This window comes from Gymnoscopelus braueri (genome assembly GCF_963280865.1).
Source record: "Gymnoscopelus braueri genome assembly, chromosome: 12".
Lineage (NCBI taxonomy): Eukaryota > Metazoa > Chordata > Actinopteri > Myctophiformes > Myctophidae > Gymnoscopelus > Gymnoscopelus braueri.
Window position 1 is genome coordinate 36,147,079 of NC_137614.1, and position 27,920 is coordinate 36,174,998.

Consider the following 27,920-nt stretch of genomic DNA (forward strand, 5'->3'; position numbering starts at 1 on the left):
TAGCAGCGTCAGCTGAGAGCTACGTGGTTCACTCTGATTGGTCTACATTTGCGGGGACATACAAACTTACATACCGAAAAACCCTGTTCTAGACAGCTGGCACCAACGTGTAACAAAGCATAAACAGGCATCTCAGGCCTGTGGGTCCTTTTCAGGATATTAGTTCATAGGCTTACTTTTTGGAGTGAGTGTTTCACTGTGTCTTTTGGTCAGGAGGTTTAGCACTTTAGAGGTTTAGTGCTTCTACTTGCTGATGCTTTCCTCCAAAGTGTCTTGTTAATGAGAGGGCAGGTGCAGGGATTGAGCCATGAACAAGAGAGAGGAACGGATCAGCCTGTGCTTTTACTGGTCACGTCAGCTCTGATGTGAGTCTCAGTGTTAGCAGCAGCCAGGTCACGACGCTCAGCTGATGACAGCACCCTTTATCTTTAGCTGGACAGCAAGAAAGAATTGGTCAATAGGCTACGCAGTCAAATCTTCAACTCTTAGAATTAAATTCACACTGAAGATTTTGCGTACTATTCTGTGTGTTTTTCTTATGTCTGAGAGAATAATGAATTGGAAAAACAGCATTTGACAGTACTTCTGGATGTGAAATAATAATAAATACAATGGTCAAGGTTTTCGTTCTCATACGTACCAATAGAATTTCGTCCTTTCTTAAGTCTTGGGTTCTCTGTAGAAACGTAAATATATCACACTCACACCTTTATGCATAAGCAAATAAATCTGAATGTATCTACTGTATTACACAACCAAGACTCACCAAACACAATGAGACGTGTGTGGGTGTCGGTTGAGCCCAGAGGGTTCTGCGCCGTGCAGCGGTACATGGAGCCGTTGAGCTCGGCGGGAACGCGGTCGAGCACCAGTTGTCTCCCATCATGCGACTCTCTGCCGTCCAACAGCGGCCCACCCACCTTTGTCCAGGTGAACAACGGCTCAGGGAAGACTTCATTCTGTGCACATTGCCCAACAGATGGGAAATATAAGCTGTATTTTACCCATTGTGCAACTTTACTGAAGAAGCTTTTGGTTTGGTTTAGTTGCATATAAAAATGAGACATTACGCTAGGAGACCGGGGTCCCCCAGGGCTCTATGCTAGGTCTGCTATTATTTCCCTCTATACCAAATCTCTTTGGTAAAAATAGCAGCAAGCTCACTATGTGCTGTGTTGTGTACACAGAGAAGAATAAATGAACGCTCGCATGCTGAGGGCTCCAATACGACAGATGCTTTATTGCACAAAAAAAAAGCTGAGAGTCTGAGGAAGAGCCTTGTGCTCGAAACGTCACAGCTTTTTTTTTGGTGCAATAAAGCATCTGTCGCATTGGAGCCCTCAGTGTGCGAGTGTTTATTCATTCTTCTCTACTTACTGTTCGTCGCTCAGCACCTGCCCAAACTTGGGTTGGGGATGTGCATGTCGTTTCTCTTTTTTTCTGTGTTGTGTACACCCCAGAACAGGGATGCTTGTGTTTAAACTGATTTAAAAATGATAGCGATTAAATAATATAGTTCTATAACCACAGGAAATGATAGTTACACATTCGTGCAGACAAGGTACAAAAAAATAGTTTGACCTCTAAACCCCTAAATATGAGTGTGTTATGTATTTCTATATGACTGTATATAATTAGACTCTTGATTGTTGTTCTTTCTCATGTCCCTTTGTGTACTGTGGTGGTCCCTGTCCGTTGTCTGGGGAAGTTGTACACTGTGTGCTTCCTCAGAAGTCTAAAAATAGGAAAAAGGTTTGTTTTGTTTGTTTTCTGACTACTTGGATTGTAGACTTGCTAGTGCAGAGAGACATCTAGTGGTGAACTGCTGTCTATAAGAGCAGCAGTTTTCAAACTTTCTGCGCCCAAGGCACACCAACAGGCAAGTCAAGTCATGCTGCTTGATGGTCGCTCACTTTTACTTTACCTCAGCAGAAAATGTGCAATATGCAGTAGACCTATAGAAGATTTATGCCACAGATGCACTTGCGTCAGGGTGTGCCCACCTAAATTTTGCTACCGTTATCTTTGAGAAATTTGAGGCGCACAGCGCAAAGGGGTTGCATTAACCACTTGAACCCTATATGGTTGACCGGAGTACATCAGGCCTTCATACTAAAGTGTCTTTTCTGTTTTCACTCAACATGAAATATCTTCATTGAAAATAGCCGCTCTGCAAGCTCACAATCTGCACGCAACAATGAGACGGTTAAGTCTCTGAATAAATTAGATTAGATCAATCAGAGAGACTCCTCCCCTTCCCTTTAAGAGCAAGGTTTAGGTGCACACTTGAGCATGGCATGTTGCTATTTAAATGATGGATTGGAGGAGATGCGAACAATTTTCTGCTGAGGTAAAGTGAAAGTGAGCGACCATCGAGCAGCATTAATAATGTGATGTAATGATTTCAGGAGACGACGGAAACTGGCATTTTGAGAATGCAATCATACTAATCACACCTAACTCGATCCAGCAACGTCTTCTCATTTATGCTCCAAGTCACATCCGTGATATCTTGAAATATCAACTTAAATCATTAATAATCACATTCTCATCCTCAGTTATGTTCTTTATTTAAACCTATTAAAGCATGACGGGGTGTTCTCCAAAGACACATAGAGACATTCTTATCATTATTCATGACAAAAATCAAGCTTGAAAATGGTTTATCTGTGCAATAGAAAAGGCAGATAAACCATTTTAAACCATTTTACTTGAATTCTGATGGATTGTTGATTGCAAGCAGTGTGCCCAGATATATAGGTCAATCTACTATCCATTGTGCTCTCTAAATAATAGCATGGAAATGCTGCGCTGGGGGGCTGCACTAGACTTTAGACCAGTGGTTACCAAGCAGAGGGTTGAGTAAATATCATATTCAAAACATTTTCTAAAGAATTTCAGAAATGTTCTAAGAAATCTAAGAAAATTCGATCTTGAGCTGAAAAGTTTGTGAACGACTGCTTCAGACCAGGTCAGAGCAGGTCTAAAGCACAGAAACACCGCTTTAGACCAGGTCAGAGCAGGTCTAAAGCATAGAAACACCGCTTTAGACCAGGTCAGAGCAGGTCTAAAGCACAGAAACACTGCAGGTCTAAAGCACAGAAACACTGCTTTAGACCAGGTCAGAGCATAGACCAGGTCAGAGCAGGTCTAAAGCACAATCGCTTTTCGACTCTTCTCTCTGTGTGTAAGATAGCATTGCGTGTACTCAAAGATCTGATAAAATCAAAAGATAATTCATAACTTTTTGTATAACTGTAAAGACAATAACAACGTGTGGTCACACAGCACACCAGTGAGTGTTCCTCGGCGCACCTTTTGGGGAACACTTGGTCTACAGTGGTGGAAAGTAACTAAATACATGTACTCAACTACTGTACTTTATAAGTACAATGTTGAGGTACTTTTGCTCTACTTGAGTATTTTTCAATACTTTATACTTCTATCCCACTATCAGAGTCAAATATATAAATCATACCACTAATTCATTTCTGAATAATATAAAGCTGAGGAGAATATTGCTTCAGACATCCCTCAGAGTAGAAAGTCTAGCACTGAAAATATGAAGAATATGAAATATGATCTCTGTTCTGTTATAGTTGTAACTTATGTTGCTCTTATTTTTCTGTGCTCAAGGTCTTTTTTCCGGCAAGGGACAAACTCCCCCTTAATTCTTTCTTTATTGAGAAAATATTGGGTTTTGTTCTCTCCCTGTTTCCCTGAAGCAGAGATGGAGATATCATAATGGAGATATGGAGACACCATACAGCCATAGACAAGGCTCTGATGGGATTACATTCCAGCCCAAGAAGGAGGCATACAGTGTTTCCCCAAAGATTTTCAGCTCCAGACCCAAAAGAGAAATTTGGTGTCTCCCTGGGACCCAAGCGTACACAAATACATGTATTAACCACTTATGCCCTATTTCAATATTAGTGAAAGACGCAGACCTACAAGCTCACAACATGTTGACACGCTGTGAGCTTGTAGATCGGCTTCTCATATTTGCACTATTTTGGAAAACATTTCAACATTTCTGGAAAATGTTTGATTTGGGGATCATGACCCTATGGGAAACAGTGATAATAGTTCCTGAGTTTTAACCATTATACTGACTATCTCTGGACACAGTTAAATGACAATTATACATGCTCTAATCAATTAAATCAATGTGGAGATGTAGACCTTTGTTGTTAAAACAAAGAAAGCTTAGACTTTTTCAAAAGTGTTCAATTCGTTCATGAAATATAGTTATTGAAGCTGGTAAATGTTAACATGCTAACAGGGAACTGCTTTAAGGTTTGTCAGCAGCACCTTCCTTTACTCTTTGCTCCTTAATGACAGGGATATGTCAAACCTTAAAGGAGGAGTTCACCCAAAAAATGACTTATTTTCTATCAATTGCACACCCTATGAAGCCTTGAATCCATGGATTATTTTTTGTTTTTGTCGCATTCTTAAGCTAATAATTTGATTCCCGTCTCCTACCGGCTAACGTATCCGGTAGGAGACTCAAAGTAGATTATTTGTGTCTCCTACCGGAAATACACACGGTCATCAAATTATTGTCTTAGGAATGCCACAAAAACAAAAATAAATCCATGAAATCAAGGCTTCATGGGGTGTGTAATTGATAGAAAATAAGTAATTTTTTGGGTGAACTCCTCCTTTAAACCTCTGGTACAAAGAAGAACACATGAACATTTACATCATAATACATGTTTGATCAAATCTGTGATTTTACCTGTTTTTCTGAATATATTGAGAAAATAATATTCTCTCTTTGGGAGACTGCACATAACTGAACTGAATCAACCTGCAGTGCGGTAGAGATGATCATATTTTTGTCCAAAACAAAGACGACAACAACAACTACACTTGCAGAAGAACAGTGTGTGCGATGAACTTACTGGAGAGGATCCTAGCTGGAAGCCCTGGACCACGATGCGGACGGTGTCTCCTACTATGGCCCTTTTAGGGGTCATGAACAGCTTGGGCCCTCTGGGAGCAGCTGAGAAGGATGCAGGCAACCATGTTGGATCAATACTTTACAGTAGGCTACTGTACCATTTTAAAACGCTCTCACATTCATTCAATCCTTTGTTTTGGCCATTGATCTCTGTATGTGTGCTATTGTTGTGGCACATAATGGATTCATTCTGGATTATCTCGTTTCGTCAAAATCGTTCAGGACCCAACGATTGCTTGGGCTTGCATTCGGATTAAGCTTGAAGCTGCAATCCAGAACTTATTTTAATGAATAAAATATGTTTATAAAATTATAACTAGCACATCTGCAATTTTAGGAGGTGGTCTCCCTGCACTTCCATTGAAAGATGTAGATCCTGTTGTCAAGTAGAGTAGGACAGCACCTACTGGTTGACAAGTAGTACTGCCTGAAGCTCTAAGCACAATATCTCCACTGGCCGAGCAGGCATAAAACATAAAACATAAAAAGTTGAAATGTGGAGATACAAGGTTTCTGCCCGACGGCAACGAAATATAACTTGCACCAACAGCTACCTTTGTAACAAACATTATATTGGTATCCAGTAGATACATAGTACTTTTTACGTTGTTACACCAAAGGGGCTTCTGTCTAGAACAGTGTTTGTCTGTATCCTGTATATGTAAGTACCCTGCATGTACTGTATGTCCAACAAGGACAATAGATACATCACAGGAAACTATACACAGCTCAGATGCTGCTGCTACACCAATCACAGTCCCCCCACAAAAGTAGGCTGTAGGGTGGGCGATGGCTGATTTAGCACAGTATATAACACTATTGGTATTTAGTACTTGCCTACATATAAAGCTAAATCTGGAGTGTTAATCCAAATTTCAATTTCCACATTGCCACACACGACACACCTATGAGACTTGAACACTATACTTGTAGATATTATGTGAACATTTTTGGGGTGTTATCGGCTGTTCAGAGTAAAACCCGCAGCCATCTCCCTTCCACTGCAAATTATCAGGAACTAGCTGCTCCAGAACAGATAAAATCTTGTCTTGTTGTCAGGTGGGCGTTGTCAAAGTGACTGAGGGCATCCAGTCCTATCTTTTCAATCAGAATTTGATCAGAAAAGATTAAAAATTTATGTAATAGCTCACTCCTGCTCACTCTGTTAATCCTAACTCGCAAATTCCCCCTCCATTACTAATGGGTTTGTGCTCAAACCACAGAATGTCACATTTCTCTCAGAAAGTCCCACCCAGGGTAATATATTTGCATTCTAAATAAGGAATAATATTACAACTCTTGAAGACCTTGAAAATCTGGTTCTTATAAACTATTAGAATCCGATAACTACCATCAAGTCTGGAATATGTCATAACATGGCGTTGACATAATTGAATCCCCAAAGGTGAATTTCAATAGATCACAGTTCCTTATCTAGTAATTTATGGGCTTCCAAAAGTGCACCAAAATCCTACTAAACCTCCACTCAAACCAATCATCAGCAGTATTGGCTCAGTCACCAAGATGTTGTCTAATGACCACTTCCTTAAAGACATTTGTGCTAAAACTTCCATCAATAATTAACCACTTAATCCCTAGTCTAGACGTACTAAACTGGACCTGAGTTGGCTCTGTAATGAAATGGTATTATCATATCATTTGTTTGTTTTTTAATAATCAGATGAAAATTATTTCCATACGTTTACTTCCTATCTCAACCATACCACACCCTTTCTTAATTTACAGAAGAAAGCAGTCCTATACATCTGCTAATTTCCTTGATGTAACACTCTCCAAGGAACATGACAATAAAATCCAAACACCAATCTATCGAAAACCAATGTAAAGGAATATCATCTTGCACTTTAACCACAAAAACCCTTGCGTCCCTGGCGAGAACATTCTGTGAAACTAGCAGATCAGATCCCAAGTATATCTTGTTCCGATATTTCAACTTCCTTTGATGGTTTTTACACTAGTACAGACTGAAGCTTACATTTCAGTGAATCAGTGAAGATTGACTATGCCAGCTGTGAGCTGTGACAGGAAAGGTTACGGCAGCACTTATATTTGTAAATTACTCTGATGTTATTTGGGTCACTCAGTACCACTAAGATGTGACTAAAAATCAAGCTTTGAAATGTCATTCTCATGCTGCACTAAAGTTTTTCAAAAGCCGTCATAGTTCAACAAGAAGTGAAGTTGGAGTGACAAGTTGGACCTGTTTTTATATGCTTATATATCTTAAAGGTAGGGTAAGTGAAATGTTTTGGTTGAAACAAAAAGTTTTTTGTTAAAAGGTTAAAGCACTATATTGTGATAACAATCATTGATATAGACTAGAGTGTTTGTTCATTAACAGGGGTCTCCATGTCTCTCCATCTCTTTAATTAACAGAAAGTACATTTTCAGGTGGGTTGCAAAATTCCAGCCAATCAGGCGAGAGTACTATCAGCTAGTGTTCCAATTTTGTCTGCTCATTTCTTTGTGTCATCACTTCCAATTCCACTTGTTTAATCTGTATCCTCTGTGAGTTCTCGAACCTGATTGGATACAATTGGTATCCTGACCTGGAAATGCCTTTTCTGTTTTGGAGAGACATGGAAACTCCTGTTACTGAGCAAACACTCTATAGCAATGATTACTATCACAATATAGAGCTATTTAACACTTATTTTAACAAATAAATATCACTTAACTATGTTCCCCAGTGGTGCATTAAAAAAATAAAGAAAGCATAAATAAAATATAATAAGGCAGTGGCGTTTATATCCGTTTCTCCCTCTCCCACAGGAGAGAGATAATTGCAACAATGTCCAAACTAAATCTGGTGTACCGTGTACCCATACCTTCACTGACATTGTGTACACAACTCCAGTCTAAATTTGTCAATGGAAGAGAAGGGAGACCACCTCCAACCACTGCAGATGTGCTAGTTATAAACATACTCTACCATACAGATCTGTTAAAATAACAGTTTATTCATTAAAATAAGTCCTGGATTGTAAGTTAAAGAAGGATTTTCCCCCCTCCAATTATATTTCATCTAAATATTTCCAAAAACAAATTTTGGACATTTCGGAGGGTAAAGATGTTTTTACACTCTATACACTCTATTCTAAAACGAACCCCCAGAATACGGATGCTGGGGTTCTAGTGCTTAAATGAACACTCGGCATTTGACTGTGTCCGTGTGCCAGCTCACCCAGTGTGACTTCGGCCTGCATGGGCATGGACAGCGCCGGGTGCTTGACCTCGCAGCTGAACAGCGCGTCGTTGTCCAGCTGGGGGTTGAGGCTCCAGGTCAGCATGGCGCGCACCTCCATGGTGCCGTCGCCGGACACCAGCCGGCGGTTCTGGAAATGGTACAGCGGGTCCGTGCTCTGGACCCAGCGGGGGAACTCGCGGCTCACCACTGTCTCGGGGATCACCTCCGGGGTGGGGTCCGGAGCGGGCTCCATCTCTTGCTCCCCACCGCCGCCGCCTACAGGGCCGTCCTGGTTCTGCTTCTGTCCCAGCTGAGACGGCTTCTCGTCCTGCTCCAGCAGGGACAGGGACCGCTGCACCTTGGTGTCATCCAGGTCTCGCCTGATTAGAGTCAAAGGGGTATTTCACTTTAAAACACTTCTGGGTTCATTTTCATGTCTGCTCTGCCTTTTGTGTGCAGCCCAGACAGTTTTTTAAGTTGCTTGATTCAATATTTAGATATTTCATATTAATTTGATCAGACCTCCTATATGCTATAATCCATTCAACTTCAAACTCCACGTTAATCCCATTAGACTCATTGAAATCACTCACATGTCACTGGTTTTTATGACTGATATTGTCCTTCTAATGTAGTTATTTCATTTTGTTCATATTATTTTCTGTAATGTAAAGTTGTATCAAGTCCATCCATGAAATCCATGAAATTCATGGGTGCAGTCTTTTTTAAACATTCCCCCTGTCAAATACCCCATATTACAACTAAAACTAAAACTAAAACTAAACTAAACTAAACTAAACTAAACTAAAACTAAGCCTTTTAAAAAATTGTAGCTAAACCAAACGAGAAAACCCATTTCAAAATCTAAATTAAAAACGAAAAGTCTAAACAAAACGAATGAAAAATGCAAAACTTGAATAACCTTGGACGGGAGCTCCGATGGGCCCTCCGCTTCGGGCTCTGTTCTGGGCCCTGGGTCTTGCTGAGGTGTCCCTCTGTGGAGGAAGGCTGGGCAGGTGGCACCACGTCAATGAGCTCCCCGTCCCGCTTAAAGTACACCTGAAACAGGTTGCATGGAGTTGTGACTCGATGTGACAATAACCTTGTCTCACTCATTCGTTCCCTGGACCAAAAGCCACCACAAAAGCAGGAAAATAAACCAATGCATGGAATAAACATGGAAACAACTGAACAGAAATGTGTCATTTGTGAAGGTTGCTGCTAAATGAGCCAGTCTGGAGATAAGCAATGAAAATGTTACTCCCCCCCCCCCTAAACCTACTATTTTTTGCCAAAAATAGCCGATTTACTAGCTTACAGGGCATCGCAACACAACATTTCTTGTGCGCATGTATACATCTCTAGCTAGCCTACATGACATTCCCCATAGGGATGCTAGGGTTCATGTACATGTAACAGGCTCAAGCTTGCTTCCCATTTTAATTACGATTGGCGGATTGCCATCCTGCTCTATTTAAAGCTGCAATTCATAATTTGTAATCGCAACTGTAACACCCGGGATTCGAACACGCATCTACCACGTGGGAAAACCAAACATCTACTGCTCAGGCCAGTAGGGATCCCTGCTTGTCCAGGGGAGATACTGAGCCTATGAGCTTCAGGCAGTACTACAGGTCAACCAGGTCTACATTTCTCAAAGGAAGAGTAGGGAGACCACCTTCAACCACTGCAGGTGTTCTAGTTGTATTGTATTAACATACTCTGCAACAGACTTGTTAAAATACTCTTATTCATCAATATAAGAGCAGCTTTAAGAATTCAGTGTCTACTGAAAAAGTGCTCCCTGGATGCACCTTTAAGTTCCAAGACAGCACTGCCAGCTATATGGGTGGGTCCTATGGGGCTAGGCTCAACCAATCAAATCACTACATCCTCAGTGAGCATAAGGTAGAACATATGTGTATAACACAAATATCTTAGCACACAGCATTTGTGGGATAAGAGGTTCTGCCAACTGCAACTGAAAATAATGTGAGATAAAAAAAGAACACATAGACATAGGCCCAACAATTATTGCAAACAAAAGAGGAGGACATGAGAAACACATTTCAGTTAGTGCTTGTGGCTCATAAACCACTAGGTGGTATTCAGCTACTTTATTAGCTGGCAGAAGATCTCAGGGTTTAATCACCTTTGGCTCAGATTTCTGACATCCAGAAGCAGGGCCCTGCTTGCCACAAGTCTGGGCAGAAACCCAAAGGTGATCTTGACAAATCGTGGGCCACTGGCACAAACTCTTTTCAAATGGCCGTCCAAATGGGGGTCCTGATACATATACATTTGGAGGTCTAATACATTTCAATTTCGAGGTCCTTGACATGAAAATATTTGAGAACCATTGTTGTTGTTGTTTTTGGTTGCTCTGGTGTGTCCAATTCCACACCACCACTGTAAAATCCTTGATTTTACTGTGCAGTTGCACAGAATCATTAGTCTAATTATTATTAGTTACCACGGGAGCCGGCTTTCCTCCAGTGACGACGCAGACCAGAGTGAAGTTCTGAGCCTCGTAGCGGCTGAACGGAGCTGGACTCTGTGCTGCCACCACCGATATGGACTGAGGAGGAACTACAGACGAAAGAGAAGGTCAAATACTAGAGCCACACACACACACACACACACACACACACACACACACACACACACACACACACACACACACACACACACACACACACACACACACACACACACACACACACACACACACACACACACACACACACACACACACACACACACACACACACACACACACACACTTATTGATTTCACTTGAAAGTGTAACCAATTTTCAACATTCAGGAGTTTTCTGCAGCAATTGAGTGATCGTTAAATTGAATTTTAACACTGACTTTCCAGCATTTTGTCTCAAAGCCACAACCCATTATCCAGTACATATGGTAGAGCTTTTAAAATGTCTGCACTATTTTGTGTTTAGAAGTAAAAGTGTCTCTTGTCGCAACGTATAGGTGCTTTAAGAGTTTCAAATGATCTGCTGGTTAATGCAGTCTCTGGTGAGTTTTTTTGTATTAATGCGGAACCATTATATTGATTTTGCTGTGCTACATTGTAAATTGAGGAGCTGTGTGGCTCTAAACTGGTTCTCCTTTGAGTAAAGATATGGGTCACTGCCAAATACATTGCTTATTAAGCAATGCTTAATGAACAGAGCTGCTGTACCCACCAAGGCAATTCAGAGGACATTAATTATTATTATTTATGTTTTTTGATCAGCAATAAGCAGTGCAAACAAGCCTCAGTACTACTCTGCAACTCTGAATTGCTCTTAAGTGGAAAACCGTCTTGTGTGTTTAAAATGATCAATGACCCTGAAAAAAGGCAAAGGACCACAATGGAAAGAAGTCTTAGGACTTTGTTGTGTATATCCTCGAACTGCTGTAACCCTGTAGTTTCATTGCATTTCAAAGCAAATCAAATCAAATTCATACCCTGGGAATATCTGCACATGGAGGGCAATTGGATAATCAACAATTATTCCTGAAATTACAGACAATTTCCCTCCTTAGAAATGGCAGGTTTCTGCAATAATGTTTTAACTGTTTATAAAACAGAAATCTTCTCAGACAATGACGGTAAAATTGAATTAAATGGATAGTTATCCTGAGTGAAGGTCTTTTCAGCCATCATATGTATACATTAAGTATAAATAAAGCTTTAATTGAACTGCTTATGGAGTACCGACTTTGCAGAGGACTAGTTTACTGTGAATCTCTCCCTCCTCCCTCCTACCTATGACAGTGAGCATGAAGCTACCGGAGGCTAGGACCACCTTGTCCCTGGAGGTGCGGTCATAGATGCCCACATGACACTCGTACAAGCCATCGTCCGCCATCTGGACCTCAGGCAGCCTGCCCACAGACACAGGAACCAAACAGATTACTGGGGGTATTTAAGGCCTTTCACTGAACAGGTGGGTTCTGCTAAATTGAAAATGTTCAAGGCGAGCCCTAGCCAGAAAATCAGTTAACAATAACATACTGTTAACTTTCAAAGAAGCAAAAATATCATTCAGTGCATATAAAATGTATCACATAAAGTGCAGAATGAGTGAGGAAAGGTCAATACAGCTGTATCCATTAGCAGACCAGTAGTGTTATTTTAAATGTAATTTATACTCCAACGCACGAGGGCAGAGGGAGAGAAAGAACAGATCTACAAGCTAACAACTTGTAGATCAATTATTTTTGGCAAGCAATTATTTTTGGCATCATATAACAGAACATTAATTGGGCTTTTTAGGAGCCAAGCCTGCATACGTAGATCCTGAATAAGCTAAAAAATAAGGCTGCTTATTGATTTTGTCAATAGATCACTATAATTTTAAGAGCACTAATCATTTACCAAGGTCGTCCAACTCTTTCAAATGTAAGTCATTTTGTAATGAGCTTCAAGCAGCGGGATTGGAGTGCATGGCTCTACAAAGTGGTCCACTACGGTGAGCCAACAATATCTGCATCTCCATATGGTTCAGAAACGCTAGCTTTCAACATATGGTTGGTAGAAACATACAACGCCACTGTTTTTCTTTGTGCTCTTTAGATACCTCTATAAAATTATACAGTGTACACATCGAAAAGCAACACAGCAGAAAACAATGTGTGATATGTCTTCTTTTATTTACCTGAGCAGAGTATTTTATAAAGGTCTCAATCAGTTCAGAAATAGTGTTTGTTCATAAGCTGTCCAGCTTGCTCTCATAGACTCAATGTTATTGTGAAATGTTATTTCACTGAACTTCCGGTGTGAGTCTGCCACCCAGTGCAACGAATCTGCCGGCTGGAATTGTAGGATAGAGAAAATGACGTTGGCGTCTCTTCCTTTTAAAATAAATTCCTTGCTAGAGGCCAAGGAAAAACCTTTGCCCTGCATTTTTCACATCTGCCTTTTATAGTGCCACCAGGAGGACGACTTATGTAAAACAAAATGTTTGATATTACTCTTTCAGATTTTATAAAATGTTCATGCAAATCGGTATACATGATCTCTATAGTCTGTAGTTTGTCGGTTAGATTTTTCTTATTCCATCCTTATTGGCTAAGATTGACTTCTAAAGTTTGCTGGAGTGGCCCATTTTGAACAAAATTCCACAAATCATGAACGCAGCGTCCGATTGCGGTGAAACTTTGCACGCACATTCGCACTATGTTGAGGAACAAATGCCACCCTTTTAACATTGCCCTATTATAGCGCCACCAGGAGGCCCATTTTTTCATGTTACTCCAGCAAATGTTGGCCAAACATCACACAAATCATTATCTCTATAGTCAAGTGATCAAGACGGATCCGTCCGATTTATCATATTCCATCCTGATTGGCGAATTCCGAACATTGCTAGCCCACAATAACCTACCTAACCTGCCGGAGAGCCGGGCTCCGAGGAGCACTTTTTCTAGTTCACAATAAGTTACAGCTATAGTACACTACAGTATGAACTCATAGTACACTCACTATGAAGTCATAGTGCACTACAGTATAACTCATAGTACACTACAGTATAACTCATAGTACACTACAGTATCAACTCATAGTACACTCACTGCAGTATCAACACACAGTACACTACAGTATCAGCTCAAAATACACTATTGCATCAGTTAAAACCAGCAGAATCATTCATGGAGGTTAATTACCTAACAGTAGACTGGTACACCAGGTCTTCTCGCTTGACATTGTCCTCCATGTGGGAGTAATTAGTGTTGTACATGGCATCATATGTGAAGATCTTCTGCTTGGCACTGCCCCCATCTGCCACCTGTGCGGGGAGTTGAGATGTATTACATTTGTTAGAGCTAATTAGAATCATTTCCTAAAACCTCTGGGAAATAAAACATTATATGTGCCATCACTGCAACTGTACGTAAAGACACAATAACACTGGTTATTGATTTAACTGAGCGTAAGAAAATGGACCCTACGCTTTTATAATTCTAAGTCTCCAAAGCCCTATGTGACCAACAGCGACTTTTCTTCAGCTATGAAAAATGAATGATATACCCTCTGAGCCCTTCTAAAGCAGGCTTTACATACCAAATACAAGCATGCTACTCTTTCAAGGCAGTGCCTTCAAAGGGCTGCACCTTAAAAAAAAAAAAAAAAAAAAGTCTTTCAGGCTTTTGTTTGGTTGCTTTGATCAGTGAATATATCAAGGTTTAAAGGATTTATGTCTCAGCAGGACTTAGAGAAAACTGTCCCTGCATTCATCTGTTGTAGACTCGACTGCTGTAACAGTGTCATTAAAGGTCTCCCTAAAAATCGATCAGACAGCTGTGGTTGATTGAAAACGCTGCAGTACAAGTCCTTACTAATACCAAGAAAGTGGACCACATCAGCCCAAAGATATTTACACCGACCTTCTCTCTGTCAAAGAATAGATTTCAAAATACTATTGTTGGTTTATAATTATTGTATGGTTTAGGAACAAAATACATTTCTGATCTTGTGCTACATTATTAACCATCCAGACCTCTCAGGTCTTCGGGGACAGTTCTGTTTTCTGCCCCCAAATGAATGAGAAGCAGCATTCAGTTTTTCTGCACCACAAAACTGCAGGTCTGCTACAACTCTCCGTTATTTTTAATCAAACCTGAATACTGTTGGCCACTGCCTTCTAACTTTTACTGATTAATTTCTTGTGCTGCACAGTCATTTGATTTTCTTGCTTTTCTGTTTTATCCATATTTTCTATTCTCTTAACACTTTAATGACCTTGAAATATCCTTTTAGAATGTGTGTAATAAATACAGCAATACAAAAATAATAGCCAGCACTCCGAAGTCCACAAAGTGCACCCGGCAAATTGCATTTATATAGACTGAGTGTGCTCGTTTTGTTTCTAATTTAATAAGTAATGTCTTAATGCTTTTAATGTTTTGTATGAAGCACTTTAAATTGTATGGTTGTTGAAATGTGCTATACAAATTAACCTTTCTTGGCTGGACATTGAAGATGATGCTGGTTTAAGAGTGAAGACACTCACAAGGTACTCTTCAGTTCATCCCCAAGTTCTGAAGAATGCAAACTTATTAATCGTGCAGTGGCATCTCTGCAGTGAGCTGTATTTATTTGTACTGTGTATTGGGATACTCTTGTCTCTTCTCTCATGTCTCCCTTATGCTTTGATCTGAGTTTTAATGAAAGTGCCAGTGACAAACAGATAATAAATATTTCATGCACTTTAAAATGCTATGGAGTACATATAGCTCTATGGTCAGGTAGGAATTGCTCTACAGGGATGTATCAATAATGTATATAGCGTTAGAAATCATGGCCAGTTAAACATTGTTGTTTCTTGTGTGGTTGATAGGCGTACTATATAGTTCCTTTTAATTTACTCACTGGTCCTGAAGGATATATTTTATAACCACACTGAACTTATACATACAAGATGAAGCTATTATTACTGTAAATAATATATGATATTTGATGCTTAATATTAGAATGGTCTTTTATCAATGTTTTATTGTTATCCATTTCTATTTCATACAGTATATGTCTATATGGCATTCTATGATATTAATTAAATCATACTACATAGTATAGTATAGTATTGTTTATTATAGATCCCCATTAGTGACTGCCTCAGCAGTGACATTTATTCCTGGGGTCAAACCAAATAAAAAAAATGATGAAGTGATGAATTAAAATATGACATGATTTTTTTTAGTATACTATACTAAAACATTTCATGTCATATTTTAATATTTTAATTCATCATAGTATAGTATAGTATAGTATAGTATAGTACATAGTATTCATTTGTAATAATTATGGTGAATGGCTGGTATGAAGTTCACCTGTGTGCTCACCCGAAACCATACAATCTCTCGGAGGTTGCCGTCGGTGCGGAAGTTGCACTTCAGTGTCACCGTGTCCCCAATGACGACAGGCGAGAGAGGCTCGATGACCACATTTAAATAACCTGCAGGGGAGAGGGGTATTGTTATTTGTGAGTGACTCGCTTACACAGTAAATTCCGCAGTGTTAATATATCCATTTGTAACAGATTTTCTACAGTGTAGATGAGGTCGATCGCTGGTCGAGAGACGGAGAGAGGCAGGGGCAGCCCGTTGAGACAGCGAGAGGCATTTACCAATTAACACTGCATTGTGTGCCAGAAGGTCATGGGAGAGAAAATTGTGGGCAGAGAAGATAAAACGCAGAGTGAAGAACCGTTTGCACTGTTTCCTTAAAGCGAACACGTTCATTTCGGCTTGTTGTAGTTTGTGTCTGTGGGAGAGTCGTGGTGTATGACTTATTTCCAAATGAACAATGATAATGTTTATTCTCCACATCTTTCCATGCAAAGGAAACTTGTCATATACCTCTTACTACATTTGATCATTCTCATAGCCTGTTGCAATGTTTATGTTGACTTATGAATGAGCTCATATCCATGCATTATAGCATTGGCCTACATCTACAATACACATAAAACATATGCCATTTATTATTATCCCATAGTAATCAGTCCCATTGTCAGAGCACTTAGTGCAATACCCTTTTTATTCTTCTATCTATGTGAGGACGGCTGTAGCTTACTGGCTAGAGAGGTAATCTGGTAATCAGAAGGTCACCGGTTCGCCTCCCCGCTCCGGCCTATCAAAGTGTCCCTGAGCAAGACATTTAACCCTGAAAGTCCTTGATAACCATCGGAGCAGCCAATAACATTGGAGCAACCATCAGCTGGGTGAAGCCGAAACCGAATTTCCCCTGCAGGATTAACAAGGTCTACAAAAAATAATAAATCTATGATGTCAGTACTATGATGTCAGCACTCGTTGTCAAAGTACTTGGGGGCCTTTCTATGACATTAGTCTAGCTCGCAGCTGGGACACACCTACTTGGGAGCATTTGGGGAGCTTATCTCTGTATTTGGGACAAACCAGACAGGCAGGCAGACAGACAGACAACTTTAACTTAGATGATTTACTTATTATTCACTCATCATAGCAGATGGTGTGCTTTGTGACTGCTTTGTGATGTCCATGGTGTGCTCCTCAGTTATTTTCCTGTCCATTAGTAGTGCTGAATGTAGGCCTATTTAATTGGCTGATAGGTGTATCATGTTGCTGCTTCAATGGTAACAACTGCATGTGCTCTTAGAACAGGTTGTATGTGAACTGACAGAACCGGCAGTAATCATAGAAGAGTCAAGGCTGTTGCATATGTCACCAACACTGCTCAATTTTACTTAAGAGCGATTCATCAGAGAACTGCATTGACTGCATAAAGATCTGTGGAGAACCACTGAAAACTGTGAAGTCCACCTACCATAGCCTCGTGATGTAGGATTTCACACCACAACCATATGGTTTGATGAGAAAAGGGGTATGTAATGTAATGGTGGGGGACATTTATTAAACCAACAACAATGTAAGTTTTATGTCTGTTGTTTCACGCTCCCGACAGAGGTAATAAATAATAAAAAAGAAAGGGAAGAAGAAGAGGGGGGGGGGGCAAGGGGAAGACAGATCAATCAATAAAAAAAAAAATCAATCCGGTGTGCCCTCTGCTTCAAATAATGACACTGTCGGTGTCCTACCAAACACCTGGGTCTCCCCACTCTTTCTCAATGGAAGAGTAGAGGGACCACCTCCAACCACTGCAGATGTGCTTATATAGTATTAGCATACTCTATTTCAATTCAATTCAATTCAATGTTATTAACCCATTAAGACCTGGAACTGTGTCATTTTTTGATTTGAGCTAAAAAGCATTATTTTACATTTTTGGCTATTCAAAAATAGCAGATCTACAAGCTCATAGCGCGGCACCGAGTGCCGCGCTACGAGCTTGTAGATCTGCTTTTTTTTAAATGTGTGCAAATCTTTGAATATATAGATTTTTAAAGCGAACATTTTTAATTCAAATCTTTGCTTCTGGGGGTCCCTGGAACAAAATATTTTGATGGGGGTCTGCGGCCAAATACATATAATTGTGGGGGTCCTTGACATGAAAAAGATTGAGCACCACTGATATAGAAACATAGGTTTTTCAGAACACTGTTGAGATTTAGGAGACATGTAGAATCGGCTTCAGGTCTCAATGTTATTAAAGTGTCATATCACAACAAGTTGTCTCAAGACACTTTACAGAGACCCGACAGTCCCACCCTGAGCAAGCAATTTTGCGACAGTGGCAACGAAATAAGACTGATCTTTCAGTATGCTACTCTAGTCTACCACACAGATTGATTACAATAACATTTTATTCATTAAAATAAGTTCCGAATTGTAGCTTTAAGCGGATACTGCTGTGTTTTTTTCCCCTCATTGGTGCTCCATACAGTACCTAACCCATAATTGTTTTAATGTGGATGAGTGAAAGTAAATAATGATTTAAAAGACAAATATTGCACTGTATAAAAACGTTTTATTGTCCAACATCATTCTGCAATATTTGTTATTGCACCCATAGCTTCATGCTATGACAAGTTTCACAATAGCTTTTTTTTGCTTTTGTTTTTACTTATCCACATTTTGACAATGATGGATTACATCTAGCTACAGTATGGACCTAAATCCGAACCAAATCTATGCTCACTATCCGCCCCATTAGACTGATCTTTCAGTATGCTAAATACTGAAATAAAAACAAGCCTAAACCTGCAGAACTATCACACAGTGTGCCTGATAAGGCATTTGAGGTCATGGCAAACAATACCATGTGTTCCTTCTCACCCTACTGTTTTTAGGCTTTATTTCAGATATAGGTCAGCGTAGACTGTAGAGAGACATGAAACCATTAGGGCAGAGAGAGAGAGAGAGAGAGAGAGAGAGAGAGATAAGGATAATTCCTTTAACAGGTCCGTTCATGAAAGTCCTTGCTGTCTTGTTTCCAATGAGGGCCTGTGAGCAATTAGGGGTTAAGAGTCTTGCTCAGGGACAAATTTCATTTTCATCAACACATTTGCTGGCCTGGCCTGGAATCGTACCTGGGGCAACCAGGGCCTCTGGCTCCCTAGGCGGGCTCACTAACCACTCAGCTATGGCCGCCCCGAGAGAGAGAAAGAGAGAGAGAGAGAGAGACATGCGAGGCAAGACAGGGATCAGATTTGAGCTCACACTCACAAGGACATGCTCTGTACACTGGCTGAACCTCCGGGCACCCCATTATGTTTGGATTCATATAGTGTGAATCTAAACATAATGACACAATGACACAATATGCGTTTATTGAGTGACACTTAACAACTCTCAACCTGGCATGTCACAATTAAAAAATATATCAAAATAGCAGAGCTCACAACGCATTGGGATGCGATGTGCTGTGACCTTGTTGATCAGCTATTCATTCTATTTTTGCGCAACACCATTGTACGACAAAGTATAAAACAGGGCTTAAGTGGTTAACAGGGCATAAGTGTGAATAAACATGACGGCTATTAATACCATGCAAGTTTAATGTGTGTTTGTCCTTGGTTTCACCCACTAGGTGACCCACTGGTGAGGCTTGATCTGGTGCACTTGGAGCCAGCTTTGCTGAGCTTCTCACACAGTCACAGCTTGCTAGGCCTTTGGAGGCAGCGTAATCTCCTGCATCGTAATGGACAACCCATCTACACAATGCTAGGCTCTCTAAATCATGAGGGCGGCAAGCCTGCAGATTATTTTTCCCATGTTTTTCCAGCCTAATCCCCGTTTGCTAGCGTTTCATCTAAGAGTCGGCCATTCGCCAAGCACTGGCCTAGTCCACACACACACACACACACACACACACACACACACACACACACACACACACACACACACACACACACACACACACACACACACACACACACACACACACACACACACACACACACACACACACACACACACACACACACACACACACACACACACACACACACACACACACACACACACACACACGTGCACGCACATGCCCACATACACCCCCCCCCACCCACCCACCCACACACACACACACACACAGATGCCAGATTGCCTCATAGGAACAGCCCCGAGAAATAACTGACTTTCAGAATCCAGTCTCTAAACAACAAACAATACGTATTCACTGAACTGAGTGTGCTAAGAGAAAACATGTTTTAAAATGAGATCCCAACACTGAAATTAGATACTGGTGCATAGATATAGATACTGTATAGGCTAATATCACTGTCACTTCATTGGTTCCTTTAAGACTGCAGTCATATTTGCCCAGGTATTTGTAGGCTACTTAACATTGGTGACCAACATTGATACAGTAGAAACAATATGTTCAGCTTCTGATTTACGGCTTATGCCATGTCTAGAGATAAGCCTGGTTTATCTGAGCCTGAATCTGTGCTGTGTGAGTTCACCCCGAGATGTAGTAAGGGACCAGGGTGTCAGCATTTTAGAGAAGACCAGATTTCCAAGTAGTGGCACATTCAAAGGTTAAAACAATCTTGATCTTGAGTTAGAGTAAGTTATGAATGGTCGACAACCATTCAAATGAAAGCTGTGCTCTACTGGTAATAATGCCAGCGGTTCAACTCATATTAATGCTCTGCTTTGATCACAGAGCTCAATTCCATATTCAGGAGGGACACAGAGTCAACGAGAAGCATCTGTCATCTCCAAACTCTAGCCAAAAGAATACACCCGGTAAGGCAACTGGCATGTTATTTCATGATTGTAGACAGTTGAGTATTGAGGTCACCACTGTAAATAAGAATAGTCTTTAATGAATTGTCTGGTTAAATAAAGATAAATATTAGGCTATTAGTATAAAAACCTGGGGGTGGGGTGGGGGTATTAGCGTTTTTCAAGCTTTACTTTGGCAGAACAAAATCTCTGTTCTGTCAGGTCACATAAACATCAAAGTGACAGTCTAAAGAACATTGTGGACACATTACTGTATTTGAACTTGAACACCCAAATGAGCCATCATTTATTCTGCTAAAGAAGCAAGTGGCCTTATAGCCTTTATAATTACCATTGTTACCATTGTCCACTGAGCCAATCTTCCAATAACTGTAAATGAAATCGATTAATTAAAGGTCTATTTATGTCATCATGAGTCAATCTTAGCTCTCTTATTTGTAGGTTTTTTTAAAGACATAATTTGTGGGGTAGCTGAAACAATTATTTGTCACAACAAAAAGAAATGGCCAAAATAAATGTCCATTGAAAATGTAAAAGTGTGTAATTTTGTATGACAAAGCTCTCCCCAACATGTGAGTCACAATTCACAAAGCATATTCCTCATCAGCATTTCATTTTGTCTATATAAAAAAAATAGATGACAGATTACATTCTAAAGCTTGACACAATCTTCTTGCTCCAATGTACAACAACCAAGGATTGCAGAAAACATTATGATTCTGAGTTACATCCTGATAATAAATATTACACAGATAATCACAAATTATTCAAGGACCCTGGGGGACCCCACTTTGAGAACAACTGAGTAACTATAACCCCCTACGCGAGCGCACACACACACACACACACACACACACACACACACACACACACACACACACACACACACACACACACACACACACACACACACACACACACACACACACACACACACACACACACACACACACACACACACACACACACACACACACACACACACACACACAAACCTTGTAGTTGATCTGCACAATAGGTCTAATAGACAATAAATGCCTCCTCTCATCATAGTCTCATCACAGCACACTTCCAGAAGCTTACAATTCACACTGATCATAGGCTATACTTTACACCATTAACCTTTTTATATCTTACTTGTATATTTTATACTTTATCCTCTTATCTCGCTGTATATAGGCCTTGTGTCTGAGACTCAAGAGTAATATGCACATATGGTAGACTACTAGTCCTAGGATATATGTGGAAAATAATTGGCAATAGGGCTAAACAGATGCTGATCTGATTGCAATCCGATCAACATCTGTTTAGCCTATTGTAAGTATATCCACATAGCCTGCAAGGACGAGTTGTCTTGATGAATTGCTCTGAGACACAAAAAACTATATACAAAAATAATATAGCCTAACAGAAAATAAGAAATTCACACAATAATGTAGGCTATCCAGTTTTAGAGCTTGGTGGGGGGGCAGGAGGCGAAACACTCACACGAACATCTATACAAAATACTGCAATTAGTAGACTAAATGTGCGTTTGGCGCGCATAACCTATAGCTACCATAGGTCAGGAATACAAGACTTTCAGGTTGACTTACCCACTACTAATTCGGAAAGAGCCGCACAAACGAGTAGCCATAAAGTAAAAAGACAATTCATCTTCTTGTGCTCTTAATATGTTGCTCAAGTGGACAGACACGCCATCTGTTGTCGGGTCAGGTCAGTTAACGGTAATAGCGTGGCATCATCATCACCATCATGTTCCATCCATCATCCATGCTGCTGGTCCTGCGCTCAGCTGCGCTGCTGTATCCTCACACTGGGGAAGAATGTGCGCTCTGAGGGGATCCTGCTTTCTATTAAGCGGGACGGGGGATGGTGGGGGGGGGGGGGGGGTGGCTGGTGCTCCACTTCACTCCACCCCCCTTTTCATCGCTGCCCTGCACAGTAGGCTAAAAATCCTCAGTGTTCATTTAACGCTGAGTTAAATGGACACCCGGGATTTTACAGTGTGGTTTATCGTGTGAGGATTAGATAATCACACGCCCCCCCTCAACCCCACCCCCCCTCCCCCGGCCCCTTTCTCTCAAAGAAAACAGATGGCACTACACGGCAGCAACTGAGCATTTTTAGTGTTAAGCCATTTAAAAAATGTCATATCGTTGGCGAAACGCCACAGACAGTGAATGCACTGCTTCATGCTTTTGGAGTTGGGATGGAGTGATGACTGCCTGGAAATGGAACTGTGCATAATTCAGCCCCCTTAAGTGTCAATGTAAAGGCCAAAGGGACCACCCAACTTTTAGTCCTTTGGGGACATTTCCAATAATATGCAGCATATGGTTATTAATTGTTGGTATAATGGTATTCCACATGTCTCATCTCATACACCCAATAAAGAAGTGGAAGAAAGTAACTAATTACTCAAGTTCAAGTAGAATTTTAGTGGTATTTTTTACTTGACTTGAGTATAATTTCAATTACTTGATATGTTATATTCTACTCAACTCCACTACATCTCAGAACGTTTTACTTTTTGTACTTTTTACCCCACAAAAATTGTTTGATCACTTTAGTTACTAGTTACTTTGCAGATTTAGATTATTAATACAAAACATAATTTAACTGATAAATGATTACAGGTTAATGCACCAGCAATCATAAAGTCATTCAAATCAGCCCCACCTGTACGAGCTGCAACATAAAAGTGATGAACACATCACTAAATACAATCCAATAATATGATTGTGAAATGGACCGTTCTGCATTATGAGTACTTTTACAATTGGTATTGTACCTTACAATACCAATACCATAGCCTACTTGAAATATACTTGGATCTGGTTTTGATTTGTAATTTTACAAAGTAAATCTTTTAATGGACTTTTATTTGTAACAGAGTATTTATACAGTACATTGTGCTATTGCTACTTTTACGGCCTTAGTACTTCTTCCACCACTGCAATAAAGTATCGACTTTATGTTTACAATTGCTTGAAAAACGAAATGATGGACTTTTTAATCTAAACTAAGTGAATCTTCGTGGAAAACAGCTTTATTTTATGCTGTACACTCATTGAAATATCCCATCGATGACTATGATGTTATATCTATTTTATGTTCAGTAGCTCTGTGCATCCATGATGAAATACACATGAACATTTTTCAGGAACTGGAAAAAGAAAAGTGTGCCAATGGATCCAGTAGTTATTTAGTCGCACGCATTAATAATGAAAAAATTTAAAAAGATAAAACATGGAGATAGTGAGGATATGGAAAGTGCTCAGTATATAAACTGAATGAAAGACAGGAGCCTATATGTGTTGGGTGGCATTAATCCACACAAGATTCCCTGACTGTCAATCCTTAAATGGCCTGATAGGGGGATAAAATACAGTATCTATGCATCATCATACCCTGCTCCCTGGATTACCTATCGTCACTGTTGGGCAGAAAACTTAAATCTCCATTATATTTTGTATTTTTTCACAAAAGTTGAGTTTATTTTTTTTGTGTATACATGCCCCAAATAGGGACAAAAGGTTGAAAGTGGTTAAAGTGGTCCATTGGAACACAGGTTATTTTTTCCATATCCTGAAAAGTAATGTTGTGGACACATATGTATGTGACATGATATTTTTCTATGTATTACCAAACCCTCCTCCCTGGATTACTTATATAAAATTAATTATGCTAAAACTATGGGATGGGATAACAACAGACAGACCCATGTGGAAGGGTGGAGAGACTACAGTATATCCTTCCCAGCATACAATTAACTTTGAAAGCACTGCCTGTTCTCTCCGATACTATAATGAACAAATAGATCTGAATATCCAGATTTCTATGACACAGGGGAAAAATCCAAGGGTGAGATACACTCTCTGACATTTGTACACTCTCAGGATTCTAATGTGTAGAATGCTTTATGTGTAACTAAATAGTTACATTTGTATTCAGACAATCAGTCAGAATTCCTGAAAGATTTAAAAACCCTTATCTTTTGAACATGTTATGGCAGTCGGTGGCAAATACGTACATTTATCACAGCTCACTGGTTAATAGATGACAAAACTAAAAATGATTAGATTGACAGTGAGAGAAATGTATTTAATTAATTTAATTATTTACATGGACGTGAATAACTGACATGTTGATCAATGTGCATTGTCCCTGTTAAATAAATAAATAATTGAAAACTACTAACCATAAACAATATTTTGTAAAGATATTTTAACCACAGATGTACTGATCTAGAAACCTCATTTATGTTTTATGTACCATGAGAAATTATTTACTAGTCATTTTCCTTTTGGTAAAGCACTTAACTTCTACTCTTAAAGCTGCAATCTGGGACTTATTTTCATTAATACATTTTTATTTAAATTAATCTGTATGTGGTAGAGTACGGTAATAAGATATCACTAGCACATCTGCAGTGGTTGGAGGTGGTCTCCCTATACTCTTCCATTGAGAAATGTTGACACCGGTGTCGAGTAGGATGCCTACTGCTGGTTGTATTCATGCATGCAGCTCTTAAGCCCAATATTTTCCCTGTAAGTGGGGATTCCTTTGTGGATGAGCAGTATACCTGTATATTTGGCCCCCCACACGGGGATCTGAGTTTGAATCCGAGGTGTTATAGTTCCATTGACCTCTCTCCTTCGGGAGAGGACATAAAACTTACTTTAATTTAGAAGCAAATGGCACTTTCTGTTAAATCGTTTGGAATATACAGATTGCACAATTCTTTCTTTTTTTAAAGATATTTTTAGGTCTTGTTCTGCCTTTTTGGAGAGGAAAGTAGGCTGACAGGAAATGGGGAGAGAGATGGGGAGGTGACATGCAGCAAAGGCCATTGGGATCGGGAGTCGAACCCGCGACACGCAGTCAGACTGGATTACCAGCCTATGTGGTATGCGCCTGGACCGCTAGGCCAGTGGGTGCCCCAGTTTGCATCATTTTGATAGCAGAGGCAATTAGTTTCAAAACATATGTTAGTTTAGGTCAGACAATAAGCGTCTGTTTGAAGCCCAGATGTTAAACAGTTCTTAATGAATTATTGAAAGTTGCAGCACCATAATAAGACGAATGATGCTGGCAAGAGCGCAAATCACCAAGGCTTTTATGGGTAATTTTTATTTGGCATTTTTATCTCAGGACTTCAAGTTTCATTTTTTCAAGTAAACTAATGTCTAAAAGTATGGCAGAATATTCAGTTGATTTGCTGTTGTGTTGCCATCCTGAACCACTGCCAGAGGCTTGAGCTACAGCAAATGTGGGATTGATGCCAGACATTGCCAGTGTTACTTTACTCCAAGTTGGTGGAGCACGACTACAGATTCTTGAGACTTGTGCTGCCGATTAGGCCGAAACGAGCTATACAGTAGCACGAAGCCTTTCAGAACACAGGAATACAGAATTGAAAAATGGCTTCAGGCTGCTCTTCAGGGACCAAAATATGACACGTTTCTTAAGGTATATCATTGACATAAGCTAGGGTGTAATTGGAACTGTAATATTAGGTGTAATTCAAACAAATTACACCGTAGTAATATATAAACATTACAATCGGTGTAGAGTACAAGTTCAATATTAATTCCTCTTGGCTCCAAACATTTCCATCTCTAAATAATTAGCAATGTGTGTTAATGTATGGTTTTGGTCTGGAATTCTACATCTTACACAATCAAATATTTTTGCTCATGTAATTCTTTGGTCCTTTGCTCAGTTTAACATCAGTGTTATCTAGAGACAGAACTCACATATGGTTCGGTGACGGTCACTCACCTCCAGCGTCTGTCTGTGGTATACAGCCACTTTTCCATTGGCCAGTCCTGCAAACAGGAAGGATGCTGAGTGTTTGAGGCACAGCACTGGACAGCCATCGGGGGTGGAGAAGCTCTGCAGGCACTGGACAGCCGTGACCATGCTACCGTACACCAGGGTGCTGGCATGGTCAAGAGAAGGCTTCTTAATAGGCGAACGACCAATTTGAGAACACCAACATCAGAATTGCATTTTGATGAAGCGTGGAAAGTTTTGTCTGATTTTGAGGTGTTTAACATGTGATTTGAGAGACATCAGACTTCAATAACAATCACGAATAGGCCAATATATCTTAATAACTGAAAAACATTCAATCTTACTAAAGAGTGTCAAATGACCCACATGTCAAAAGGGCTGGTATCCTCGGATCCTCCCTTATATTTACAGCGTATGACCTTTGTTACTTATTAAATACAAAGAATTAGTCAGCAAAGCTGGAGGACATATTGTCCACCATCTTGACATGCTGAGTAGGTGGATCATGTGACTCACTTGCCATCCTGCAGGCCAACACAGATGGCATTGCCTGTCTTGGCTGCACAGCTAGGGGGCATCCTGCGGCCCCTGTCCCTCCGTGGTGGTCACATGCTCCAGACACAGGACCAGGCCTCCCACCTGGATGGACTTGACCAGGCGGGGAGATCTCTAGTTGGCCGTGATGCAGAATCTTTCTTCCACTGGCCACTTGATCATGTCAAATCAAACAGAATAAAATATATTCATGAAGGTGTGGTCAGAACATGAACTCACTTTAGGAGAGGAACACAGGATGTACTAGTTAGATAAACAGCGGAGCCCTATAACAACTATTTGACTATAATCAGACAATTTCTAGTACTTATAGCTGTATGAAATTATGTATGTGATTGTGTGTAGAACACATTTGACTGCTCAGGAACGTGTCAATTCATTCTGAAAGTGTAAAAAGAGTTCAAGCAGGATGGATTCCTCAGAATTTGACTGTGTATGTGTATATATATGTTGAAGTGTCTGTAGCTAGTAGCTACGCACCCAGAGGTAGCCCTGTGGGGGGGACCAAAACTCAGTAGGGCACACTGGGCTGGACTGTGAAGAGCTGCTTCCAGTTGCAACTAAATGTAAAAAGTTTGAAGTAAAATTAAATCATTGTTCAATTCCTGTTTATTTCCTCCCCCCTCTTTCTTTCTTCTTTAGCTTTGTGCTTTCAGCAATTTATACAATGAAACAAATGAAAGCGAATGTACTGGCGATTATTTGTGTACTTTCATTATATGAAAGTGTAGGGCTAATCCCCTAC

The 27,920-nt window shown here is 40.1% G+C and overlaps 1 protein-coding gene across 1 annotated transcript; it reads right to left on the bottom strand.

Annotated features, from left to right (window-relative positions):
• Positions 1–349: 349 nt before the first annotated feature.
• Positions 350–27,198, bottom strand: LOC308096531 (immunoglobulin superfamily member 21-like; the record flags this gene model as incomplete). Its single annotated transcript, XM_080443950.1, has 12 exons — positions 350–432; positions 611–676; positions 767–959; positions 4,911–5,011; positions 8,175–8,557; positions 9,100–9,236; positions 10,651–10,766; positions 11,952–12,070; positions 13,853–13,974; positions 16,016–16,179; positions 26,581–26,765; positions 27,137–27,198. The coding sequence occupies 12 exons, from the start codon at positions 27,196–27,198 to the stop codon at positions 350–352; spliced, it is 1,731 nt and encodes a 576-aa protein (XP_080300076.1).
• Positions 27,199–27,920: the final 722 nt, after the last annotated feature.